We start from the raw sequence: 13305 nt of genomic DNA, 5'->3' as shown, positions 1-13305 counted from the left end.
CCATAAACTAAAATCCAAATGGTACATTGATTCACGTGTATATCGATTGTCAATTAAGATATTTAGTTATATTTTTCAGTATGAGTTCACGTTGACGTGATGTTGAGATGTCAAGTAATCAACTCGAATGCAAAATGATTTTATTGAAACAAAAACAAATCAAACTTTTACAACTTTTTAACATATTGTCCAAACTTGTGTATATTTTGAAAAGGTAAAAAGTATATTTAAGTCCCTTAACTTTACCTGTTTTAAGGATCAAGCCCCTGATCAATTATTTTTCTACATTAAGTCCTTGATCATTGATTTTATTATGGATTTAGCCCTTATTTAATTTTTCCGTCGAGTTTCAACGACACACATTGTTAGGGAGATTCAACTTATTGATGTGGACAAATAAAAATAAAAGTTTATTGATTAAGATAGATAGATAAAAAGTAACAAGAAATTACAGAAATTAATTTCTAGTAGGTTATTCCAAACTCTATCTTATCCTCTCTGATTTTGTGATTTCCAGCATTAGAATCGTCAAAATTGATCTTCTCCTCTTTCAAACTCGACAGAAAAGTTAAATAAGCAAATTCATAACAAAATCAATGATCAAAAACTCAATATAGAAAAATAATTGATCAGGGGCTTGATCCTTAAAACAGATAAAGTTCAGGGGTTTGATTATGTTTTTTTCCTTTTTCTTTTTTGCCTTTAGAAAACGACAGTTTAACGAAGGGTCTAGAAGGAGTGGAAAGACGAATATGCCTCTTGATTTACGTTGGTTTCGAAAGGAGTTTGGAGGACAAAAATGTAAAAAGTGGAATGGAAATAAAACCTAAACCTATCCAATTTTCACTTTCCTTTCGCTGCCTCCTCTCTTTATACCTCAACTCATCTGAGATCTCATTCTCCGTCATCTCCCTTTTCCATAACCGGCAACAATTCCTTTCCTTCATCCCGTTATCGAAGCTATTAATTTATTCCTCCTGTTTCAAGCCTTCAAGAGCCATCACGCAATCGCGAATCTGCATCGGTTCTCTCTTCATCTGTGCGTGCCTCTTCAAAATTTATTCAACAAACTTCAGGTAGGAGAATGAACTATGCTTTAACTTTGATTCTTGAATTTAATGTTACCTTTGTGGCTTTCAGTACCGGCAATTTTAAAATGGTTGTGGTTCTGTCTGAATATTTTGAAATCAACGACGTGGATAGCTCTTTTGGCATTTGTTGTTGCTATTAATCTGCTTCTGAATTTAGAGTTTGTGCTTTGAATATTGAAATCATATGGATGGTTTCCAGCCCCTGGTTTGGTACCTGTTTTCGAAAAATTAAGGTTACCAGTGATTAATTAACTCATTGGTTTTGTATTTAATTACAAAATTGGTTATGGACTACATAGATGATAACACTTATATACAACTTGATTAATATATAATAGTCCATAAATTTCTCTAAAATTGACCGGCAACAGACCAATAGACCAATCCTGTATTTGCCACTTTTTCTTCCTTTTTATTTTTTTGATTTGCTAAAGCACAGTTTTTGTGCTATGTGATGTTTTAGCGGGTGGTTTGTAATAATGAGCGAGTGAAAAAAGATAATTGATGGACGCAGATATACTATTTGATATTTTTCTGATAAGAAATAGCTGAAACATGTTTATGTTTTACATATGGAGAACCCTATAAAAGTATAAATGGGTTGAATTACATCAATGGAGTTTGGGGTCTTCCTTGCAAAGGTAGTTTGGTTTCAATAAAGTCATTTTGCATAGAAGACAGCTGAGTTAATGGCAACTAAGTAGCTGGTCGGACAATAATGTGATTTTTTTAAATATTTTTGCGGCAAGGATACACGTAGGGCTGGGTGCGGATCCTGGAGATACTGGACCGGACCGAATATCCGAGGAAAAAACTCCGGAATTGGACCGGGCCGTTGACTCTTTTTTGGAGAACCGAACTGGATTGGACCGTTGACTTTTCGTCAAAGAACTGTACCGAAATATATCCAGCACCGGACCGATAACCGAATTGGATTGGATTGGACCGAACTGGACTGAAATAACCGAAAGTTTAGCAATAATAAATTTATATTTCATACACTAACTTTATTTCAACTTTATATATTTTTTTAATTTAATTATAAATGATATTATTTGATATTATTATAAAATATATACTATATATATTATATATAAAGAAAAATGTTATATAATATATAGTTATATATTTTGTAAGATTTGGTAAACTAATTACAATATTATTATATAGTCATAAAAATTATCCCGATTAATTCCTGTTTATAAAATGAAATGAAAAATGTTTACCTAAATGTAAATATGGAGAATCGAACACCTAACCAAATGAAACATTATCAATCATCTTAACCATCTAACCTAATTCTATTTCTTGTTAAATATTTTTTTTTGAAGCGGTTAAACATTTAATTAAGTGACACATAGTGACACGAAGTTTTAAATATTAGAATTTTTATACAATTTATAAAATAGAATCTGCTGCTATCTCCCATTCTCTCTACTTCGACTTTTTTTTTCTAGGGTTCTGTCTCCACCCCACTCCATCGCCGCTACCACCTCGTACGCTGCCACCTCCACCTCGCACTGATCGCCGGTCATTCCACCTCTCACGGCGCCGGAAACAGGGAGCGACTTCGCTTCTCGTACTCGCTCTCCACTCCACCGCCGCCTCCACCTCCTTCACCTCTCGATCTCCACCTCTTCTGCACAAAATCTAAACTCGGTAAGTTTTCTAAACTCTGAACTTTTAAATTTGAAGTTCTAAACTCTGTGTTGTGTATATTTGAAGTTTTACATGTTGTGTTATATTTGAAGTATCACCAAATTCAGTAGCATCCACAATCTTCCTCTTCCTTCCCCTACTACACCACTGCCCTCCTAATTCTCTGAAAAAACCCAACAATTCCTCCTCTTAGTTTAAGAAATCTTTCTGCAGGTATGCACATCGGTGAATCCTGTTCAGAAAATGATCACCATAATAAGTTTTTGCATTCAATGATTGATTTTATAAGGAATGATAATTTAAGAAGAACTATGGATTCCAATCAGTTCCATGTAGCCAATTAGTGGATGCACTATAATCTCCTCTAGATACAGCTTTTGAATTTGAGCTCTCTCCACCGCTCAAATGCAAAAACCCAACAATTCCTCCTCTTTATCCATCCCTTCGGTTCTCCTGCTCAATTCCTCCTTATAAGGGTCCTCCTGGCTCGCCAGCCACACCAAGTCCACTGCAACCCCATTGATGTTCACAATCGCAAACCCAATTTCCCTCTCTCTCTCCTCTGCATTCAATACTTCCACTTTCGGCTTCCTCCCTCTTTTCCTCTTCTTTTCCCCAATTCTATAGTTCCCATTAACCACAGGCAGCTCTGCTCCTGCTGTCTGAGAAGTGAAATTAATGGCATCATTGAGATGGCTAAAGCTATCGAATTCTACTAAATCCAATTGATGAAATTCAGGGTGAGAAGACAGAAATTTCTTCAGTAAACTAAATCTAACCTAACTGATCTTATTTTGGTCCGGTTTCCAATATTTAGCTACACTGCATTTTGTTTTTTTTTTTCATTTTATTTTGATTGTGAATACTGACAGATGCTCAGCCATATAACTAATGTTTCTTATCTCTGATTGGCAGTCATTTTGGTTGAAGATATTATCTAACCTTTCAACTTAAGAAACATAGAATGGGGATGAATTTGTTCGACAATGACGATGAGACTGAGAATGTCAATATTTCCAATATTGAAATTAATACGGAATTTGCCCGTCGATATGAGCACAACAAGAAGCGTGAGTACCTTCAGAGATATGGCGAGTGCGTGAGGAATGGTCAAATCGTCCCATCTGATGCTGAAGCAGACTCGGAAACATCAGATGAGGAGGATATTGGAGTTGACAAATTTAGCAAGAAGAAAGATATCAAATATTTTGAGAACCTGATCAAGATAAGGAAGCATGACCCTTCTGTTTATAAATCTGTCAAGCTTTTTGAGTCTGAAAGCGATAGTGATATTGATATGAAAGACAAAAATAAGGATATGAGAAAGAAACCTAAGTACTTGAAGGATGTAGTGGCCCAACATTTAATTGAGGAGGGACCTGAATTTGAAGATGTGGAATCAAGTAAGATGAAGAAGACCTATTTTGAAGAGCAAGACGAGCTAAAGAAAGCATTTCTTGATGAGGTGAGGAATTTGGAGGAGGATGGTGATGGAGGGGCTTTATTGAAAGAGAAAGAGAATAAGGAGCAGAATGAGGGTGACGCTGATGATGGTGAGTTTCAGAAGAAGGTGGGGGAGTATTTTGGTCCAGATGATGCATTGGATGAGAATAGCAAGTTTTTGAAGAATTTTTTTGAGAAGCAAATGTGGATTGATAGGGAAAACAAGAGTCCTCTGGTGGAGGATGATGAAGTTGATGATTTATTGAGCGATGAAGAAGAGGTTTGGGACCAAGAAGACTACGAGGCGAGTTTTAATTATAGATATGAAGAAAATGTTGGGGATAGAGTGATGGGTCACTCAAGGTTTGTTGAGGGGTCAGTCAGGAAGGAGAAGAATTCCAGGAAAGAGCAGAGGAAGAATAAGTTAGAGCGGATGAAGATTTCTGAGTTGGAGAGGAAGGAGGAATTGAAGTATTTGAAGAATTTGAAAAAGAAGGAAATGAAGGAGAAGTTGATGAAGGTGATGGAAGTCGCAGGGGTTAACCATGAGAATGATTTTGGATTGGATTTGAATGACTTGGAGGAAGATTTCGATCCAGCTGAGTACGATAAAAAAATGAAGGCGGCTTTTGGTGACGAGTATTATACTACAAATGATGCAGATCCAGAATTTGGTAGTGATGATGATGGGGAAATTAAGAAACCAGATTTTGATAAAGAAGATGAGTTACTTGGATTACCTAAAGGGTGGGACGCAGTTGAGAGAGATGATGGTTTTTTAGCTGCAAGAAAAAGGGCTTTGGAGAAGATTGATGAGAATGATGATCACGGTGAAGAAGATGATGATGACGACGAAGAAGAAAAAGAAGGAAGTGATAGCACAGATACAGAGGATAGTAGTGATGATGAGGACAAAGAAGAAGAAAAAGAAGGAAGTGATAGTTCAGATACAGAGGATACTAATGATGATGAGGACAAAGAAGAAAAGGAAGAAAGAGGCACTGCAGTTGAAAAGACAGAAGAAATCCTAAAGAACAGGAAGCGTAAGGAAAAGATCTCGTTGGTGCAGAGAGCGAAAGAGGCAATGTTGGAAGAGTACTATAAATTGGATTATGAGGATACAGTTGGAGACTTGAAAACAAGGTTTAAGTATGCTAAAGTGACGCCTAATAGGTTCGGATTGAAGACAGAAGAGGTACTGATATTGGATGATAAGGACTTAAATCAATATGTACCTGTTAAAAAGATTGCTGCTTATAGGGAAAGTGAGTGGAAGGTGCCTAATAACAAGAAAAAGGAGTATAAGGAGAAAGCTAAGGAGATTCGCCGGGGCAAATCGAAAAATCACAGGAAGAGCGGTAAAAAGAACTCATCAAGGGACAACGGTGATAAAACAAAATCAGCTTCTGATCAAGAAAGGAAATCAGAATTGGAGGAAACAAATACGGAAGTGGCTAATTTATCCAGTCGAAAAAAGAGGAAGCTTCGCCTAAAAGAACTCAAGCTTTCACAAAATCGAATGGCAGCATACCAAAATGTACAAATGAAAGCTAACGGTAAAAGGAAGCGCTGAGTAGTCGCAACACTAAGTTCGACGAAAAAAAGGTACGTTTTGCACAAAGATAACCTAATACTTGCTATGGATCTTTCTTGGTGCTTTGTAGTATGAGTTTCCTTTCTTTAGTTTTTCCTTCAACTTTTAGTTACTACATTCTGGCCAAATAAGATATGTAATACATCCTGGCATGTTCAAGCATAATCCTCCTGGTTAAACACAGGTTCACATAAGGTGTCAAAATGTTGTCATGTCATAATCGTGTTATATGTTTTATTTTTATATATTTGACATGAATATGTGATATGAATGCAGCAAAAGTGATAGTTGGTTCAAAGGGGCCGTGTCAGACCGTCTGTCTCTGTAAATTGTGTTGCCATGTTAGAAAATTTACAGCTCTAGGCTCACATTCTGACCATTGCAGAACATATATTTTTGGCATACTACATCTGTCGCCCTTGTACTTGGCCCAAAACTTTAACTGCCGAACTGTTAAAGGTTCAATTGAATTCAATAACCCATCTTCTTGTCCAATTGCATTCAAAAGTTCCTAATTATTTGTCTATTTGGCATTTTCTTTTTGACACGTGGCACATGTTTCACATTTTTTGCATACAACAAATCCTATTGAGAAATAGGGGGTTATTGAATGCAATTGGACAAGAACATGGGTCATTTGGAACTTTTGGAAGTGCAGGGGCAACAAATGTATTAGGCCTATACTTTTGAAGATGATAAGGAAATTACTAGTGTTTTTCATCTCTATCTTTATCAATTAGCTTAAGAAACCAGAGATGAAAGTTCATATACATATAAGTAATTAAATTAGTACTCGCTTTTGGGTTGATTATCTTTTCCTTCTTGAAATATATGGTTTACTCTGTAAGATTTGAAACAATTAGGGGAAAGGAAGTAAGGACTGATAGAAATACCTCACAAGAAGCAATTAGGGGTGTCAAAATGAATCATTATGTCATAATTATGTTATGGGATATGTATACACCACATGATTATATATGATATCAATGCAACAAAGATATAATTGTGTCAACCAGGTCGTGTTAGCCGGATTGTCACTATAAATGTGTTGTCATCTTACTGTGGAACAGTGGCGGATCCAGGATTCACTGAGAGGGTGTACTTATCGTGATTATGGGTGCTCAATTGGTATTTTTTTTTAGTGTTTTTACAAAAAAATAAAAATAAAATAAAGCCTCGTTCATAGTTTCTGTTGAATTTTTGCCGTGTTCCGGGGGACCAGTGGGTGCTTTAGCCTCCCCAAGACCCCCCTAGGTCTGTCCCTGCTGTGGAAGGGTGACACCTTTGAATGATTGTGGCACGTTTGCCCTTTTTGGATGACACACATTTCTGGATATATTGTCACCTGGTTTAGAGTTAGCCATGGTTTGATGAGAGTGAGAATTTTTAATCAAGAGTGTAGTTACATGAAACCGATTTGCAATTTTGTTCCAGCCTATGTTGTACGAGTTTTGAAGCGTTTCACGAATCCGATATTTTTGGAAACCGAAACTCTCTGAAATTTATACAGAATGTTTCACATCACATTTCTCTAATTTCAAAAATTAGAAACTCGTTTCTTAGAATTTGGGAACTTGTTTCCTAGGATGTAATATGCTTTTGGAAGTGAATCAATGTTAATCACATGTTTAGTAATTGCCTAATATTTTCCATATCATCTTCTGCAAGCTTTCAAAATAATAATAATAATAGAACTCTTTCCCTCTATATGTGACTTGTATGTATATTTTTTATGTACATATATAAAAAAAATTAAATATATGTTCTTATAATTTTGAAAATTTATAGATATATCCATATATTTTTTATTATTTACATGTTCCCCCATGTTTCGGTTTCCTATATTTTTTACAGATATTGTTTCCCAGTTCTGTTTCCATTTCCATGTAACAAGGTTCCAGCTTGATAGATTATGAATTTGTGTGTCATAATTCTCTTGGAGTTTTTATTTTTTTAGCTTTGAAGGGTTCCGCTTCTTATCTGCATCTTTTTTCAGCTTCCAAAGTCCGCCGACATGTTCATTAGTCTTTCATTACTTGTTGTCTGTGGATTGATAACTCACCAAATGGCACTTAACTTTTGTAGTCTTATGCTCTTGTTTACAAAAAATAAGTTTTCGCTCTGGTTTATGGATGGTTCAAATCAGATTCTAAGGGCTTGTTTGGATGGAGATTAATTAAAGTAAGGTAGAGTAAGGTAAGGTAAGTGAAGTTTATAAAATAACTTGTTGTGTTTGGATGAAAGGTAAGGTAAGTGATGGTTAAATAATGTAATTATGTTTGGTTTGAAGGTAAAGTAAGGTAAAGTTATATCAAATTACTCTTATATCCTTACTTTTTTTTTAAAGAAGGGATAAGGTACCAAAATAAATAGCTCTATAGTTTTTGGAGAAGTATTAATTTAGGCTCAACGTACAAAATAGCACCAATATAAGCTTAACTTTTAAAAAATGATATTAATTTAGGCATCGATAATGAATTGGACACGTCATTTCTATTACTCCACATACAATTGGCAAAACTTAACGGAATAATATCAATAACGTGTCTCGTTGTGTTACTAAGACTTAGATTAATACATTTTTTAAAGGTTAATTGATTTAATTACTTTTGAAATTAAGTATCAACCTTTTTCTAATTTTTTTTTTTAAAAAAAAAAAAGCTATGACGAGGAGGGTAGAATCTATGAATTTAGTTTATTATAGTGATGCCAAGAAAATCACCCCACTGCTAAACTCAATGTTCATGTAATTTTAAATATTTGTGAACCCACTTATTGGATCGTAAATAGGAATTTCATTTTATTTACACAAATATTTGTGAGTTTGATGACACATCAACTAATACGGATGAAACAAAAAAAATGGGGGTAATTTTGTCAAAGAAAATACTTAACCATCATTCCCCTCCAAAGTGGGGTGTAAAGAAAATAAGGGAATATTTACCCTCACCTACCTTACTCTTTAATTTACCCTCAAAACAAACTCTTTAATTTACCCTCAAAACAAACAAGGTAATCCCAATACACTTACACTTACCCTACCTTACCTTAATTAACCTCCATCCAAACAAGCTCTAAGTAACTTACCTGCAAATCAGTTAAGACTTTTCATGCCGATGTTTTGTTGTTTCAGACTTACAAGAGTTTAGACGGCAGTAATTGTTTGATTGCTAATTTTCTGATGAATTTTGTTTGTTTGCACCTTTATTGGTTTCAATTTGGTTATTGTAAAAATTTGTCAATCAAATTAAGGTTACAAATCTGTAACGTATTGCACGGGATTGATAGATTAGATCCACCTTTTTGGTCTATCCACTTATTTCAAAGATGCAATTTAAGATTCCACCAATTTTTTCATCAACATCTCATATGATTGGAATGGAAATTTGTTATTAGAATTGTGTATATTTGTTTAAGATCACATTTCGATTTGAAAGTTTACATATTTTTCATCTCCCGAGCTGATGTCCCATTTACATTGTTTTTTATATATTACTTCCGTTTTTATATATAACCCATATTCTTGTTCAATTGCATTCAATAACCTCCTCTTCTTGTCCAATTGCATTCAAAAGTTCCTAATTATTTGTCTATTTGGCATTTTCTTTTTGACACGTGGCACATGTTTCACATTTTCTGCATACAACAAATCCTATTGAGAAATAGGGGGTTATTGAATGCAATTGGACAAGAACACGGGTCATTTGGAACTTTTGAAAGTGCAGGGGCAACAAATGTATTTGGCCTATACTTTCATTTTAGCACAAATCTGTGTTAACCCTTTATTGAAGGGTAAAATACATGTCCCTTGAACTATAGTGCTATTAGAATTTTGGCCCCTAAACTTGTTTTCGTGATATAAAAATTCATGAACTTTATGTTATTGAACATTAATGTCCAAATCAAAGAAATCCGTTAAGAAAATTAATGAAATCAAGTTTGACTATACATCTTTTCCATAAATTATGATCAAATATTTATTTATATTTTGGCTAATCAATACTCTGATGCTGAATAGGTTGTGATCTGATATTTGTTTTGCTCAAGTCTGCTTCTCCCGGTAGAAAGGAGAATTCTATTATAATCTCGGTACGTTGGAGCTTACTAGAATTTTTTTTTTTTACTTTCCGTATAAAATGCATCTCCTTTTTTATTGGTCAAGACTAGTACATCCGGTCTGCTGTAGAACTACTCGGTAGGGTTTAAAGTTATTCCTAGATTTTTGAAGATTTTGACGCAAATGTGAATTATTCAAGTTCGTTTTTGGAGGAACAGTTAGATTTGATATTTTGGTTTATTAATGTAATTTAGCAAGAAATGGAAGGTTTGTCTGAAGGAATTGAAGGAATTTCATAACTAGTTTCTGTACTTTAAATTAATACATTATTGAGTGTTTAATCGGTTTTTTACTTGGGATGGGTTCTTAATTTTTTTCTTTTTCCTATTCAATTATTTTTCTGGACATCAATCCACCCCATCTTCATTTTTGGTCTGCACATGTAAATACTATACGTTATTCATATGCCTGTTCTTTTTGCATTTTCTATTTTTCTTCTGATTATTTTATTATGTTTTGAATGGATTATTTAATATTTTCTTATCAAGTACATAGATCTAATTATCTTTTATTAATGTCATGCGTGTAAAGAATGCACAGGTTTGTTCATTTTCATTTCTCCCTTTTTAGTGTTGATTGTTCTTTGTCAATGATGTCAAGTCCATGTGTTGCTTTTTTTTTTTCCTTTTTGCATATGGATTCTTCATTTGTTATTGTCAGTTAGGATTATGATCTATTTTGTTTGTGTGTTTTTATTGCATTTTGTTAGGGATTATGAGTTTTTTAATTTGAAGAATATCGTTAGTCGACTTCTTTCTTCATCTTGTTTTTCCGATTGTTATTGCTTTTCTTCCTTTTCAAATATCTTCGATCAGCTTTCATTATCTGGGTTGTGTAACAGGCGAGGGGTTCTTGGGCCTCCTTTGTGTTCAGTTTTGTAAAATTTATGTCTATTGGCGGCTTCCCTTTTGTATATATGTAGAATTGTGCATGAATTGCTTTGTTTATAAGGAGGGGCATGTTTGATTTGACCCAATTCGTGTGTTTCCTGTTTTCTCTAATTTGAAGCTTTTCTTAAAAGAAATTTTTCACTGATAATTTGATGTGGATATTCTGTTCATTTTTGGATAATTTGACCCTAAACTCTGTGTTTAATCCTCCTAGCTGATCTTAATTTCTAATAATAAGTTTTTCATTCATAATCTTGCTGTTATGATCATTTTATGTCTGTGTTTGGGGTTTTTATTATTATATCCTTTTACATTGATTCTCAATTTCAGAATTTTCACCTCCCTAGTTAGTTTTCATTATTGTTCATATCCTATATATTTCTTTAGCCTAACCCCTAATTTTCACCTCCCTAGTTAGTTTTTTCATTTAGCCACTTTAACTTTAGGTCTTCCCATTTAGCCACTTAAACTCAAGGCCTAACCCCTTCCCAGCCCCTTAAACTTGTAACTTTTTTTCATTTAGCCACTTTAACTTTAGGTCTTCCCATTTAGCCACTTAAACTCAAATATTGTAACTCTTTTGACCTCTTTTTCCAAATCAAAATTTAAAAAAATTAGCAATTCGTCAAATGCAGTTATTAATTTATCATAACCAATTAAGTTATTAAACAACTAACCCCATAATTTGGACATCCATAAAACAATCTTCCCGGATTTGAGGGTTTTCGTGATACTTTAAAGTGGTGAAATTTTACCGCTATAGTGGCTAAATGAAAAAAGTTACAAGTTTAAGGGGCTGGGAAGGCAACAAGTGACACGTAAGTGCCATGTAGGCTTATAAGGGCTAAATGTGTCTCATTTATTGAGTTTAAGTGGCTAAATGGGAACACTCTAAGTTTAGGTGGCTAAATGAAAAAAAGTTACAAGTTTAAGGGGCTGGGAAGGGGCCAAACATTTTAAAGCTTTCATTGACATATTACAGTGGCCCTTTCCAAAAGCAACTTTTTTATGCTATTGCTTTCAGCTGGAAACTATTTATGTGGCACTTTATGTTTTTTTTTTTCTAGTTTTGCTGAATCTGTCCTGTTCTTTGCTAGTGCTTCTAAATCAGTTGATGTTTTGCAGGTTATTGTGAGGAAGATATTTGATATTGGATTGCTCTGTGCAGCTAGATTGTTCTTTTAGATGGGATTTGGAAATTTTTGGTTTAAATAGCTGTCAGACGTCATGGTGATTGAATAATTATTAGATGTTGTATTTTGCTATGTTTGAAGAATAATTATTTAGAGCATCTTCAAGAGACTCTTAGTGAGCTCTCTAAAAATAATATAAATAATTGACTCTTAGTAATTTAAGAGTGACTAAGATATATCATCTTCAACAATGCTCCTTATATTCACTCCTTATTTATTATTTTATTATTAAGATTATTCTTTATTGTTACATTAGCAATAATAAATTATTAATAAAAAATAAAGTTAGGAGGCACTAAGAGGTGGAGAGAGGCCTTCTATTAATAGAGAGGATGGAGAGGCTCTTAATGATTTGAAGAGCCACTGAGAGGCTGTTGGAGATGAATTTTAATTTAAGAGCCAACTTAAGAGGCTGTCGGAGATGCTCTTAGCTACTTAATTTATTCACTATTTTGAGATGAATTAATTTTTGTGCAAATTGGATTTCTTTAGTTATTGAATTTAGTTGATCAGATGATGACAAAATTTTTTGGGTAATTAATTTACTAGTTTCTATATTTTGACAAAATACACTGTTTAGTCTCTATATTTTTAAAAACACATGGTAAGGTCCTTAACCTTTTTCTTGATGAACTGTTTAGTCCTTCAATCTGTTTTTTTAGATTTTTTATCGTTTATGAATTCAAAAATGACTAAATTACTCTTTACTATTTATCAGTCAAAAGTAATTCACACCTGTGTCTTTCTCTCACAACCCGCGCTGAAAAAAATGGAGAAAAGATTGAATCTCTAACCCATAATCGACTCAAATCAACTAGAAGAACACAGAAATGAGAAATAATGAAGATAATGGTCTTATATATTTGATTTTGTGATAAAGGGTAGTTATTTTTTTAAATAGATTTTGCCTCAAATCCAAATTGACTAACAGAATCTTCATTGGAGTCTAACGGTAGGCACTAAATAGTTCACGGAGAAAAACATTAGGGATTAAACAGTTAATCGAGAAAAAGATTAGGGATCTTACCGTGTGTTTTATCAAAATATAGGGACTAATAAATTAATTACCCAAATTTCTTAATATCAAATACAATCTTTATTGCTAGTACATTCCATAAAATAACAATCGGATTCTTATTACTAAATATCATTAGATTGTACGTATGAAAATAACATACCATATTCTCATATTAAAATGTAACTATAATGATGGTAGAAAATGAAAATAACGACCATCTCATTAAAATGTTACAATAACAACGGTTAAGTATGGTGATTCAAAAAAAAAAAAAAAACAACGGTTAAGTATGGAAATAGT

The 13305-nt window shown here is 33.7% G+C and overlaps 1 protein-coding gene across 2 annotated transcripts; it reads left to right on the top strand.

Annotated features, from left to right (window-relative positions):
* The first annotated feature begins 840 nt into the window (after nt 1–840).
* On the top strand, nt 841–12231 carry LOC136229301 (uncharacterized). 2 transcript variants are annotated; one of them, XM_066017991.1, is made up of 5 exons: nt 841–1076; nt 2549–2750; nt 3666–5798; nt 9806–9876; nt 11920–12231. In XM_066017991.1, exon 3 carries the CDS (start codon nt 3715–3717, stop codon nt 5764–5766), a length of 2052 nt encoding a protein of 683 aa, XP_065874063.1. In that variant the 5' UTR covers nt 841–1076; nt 2549–2750; nt 3666–3714; the 3' UTR covers nt 5767–5798; nt 9806–9876; nt 11920–12231. The 2 variants fall into 2 exon arrangements, with proteins under 2 accessions (XP_065874063.1, XP_065874064.1); XM_066017992.1 differs by lacking the exon at nt 2549–2750.
* Nucleotides 12232–13305: the final 1074 nt, after the last annotated feature.

Source organism: Euphorbia lathyris, chromosome 5 (genome assembly GCF_963576675.1).
Source record: "Euphorbia lathyris chromosome 5, ddEupLath1.1, whole genome shotgun sequence".
Lineage (NCBI taxonomy): Eukaryota > Viridiplantae > Streptophyta > Magnoliopsida > Malpighiales > Euphorbiaceae > Euphorbia > Euphorbia lathyris.
This window is presented reverse-complemented; position numbering and strand designations above follow the sequence as displayed.

Excerpts from the sequence above, each read along its gene's own strand:
- LOC136229301 (XM_066017992.1), top strand. The coding sequence starts at position 3,715 with ATGGGGATGAATTTGTTCGACAATGACGATGAGACTGAGAATGTCAAT.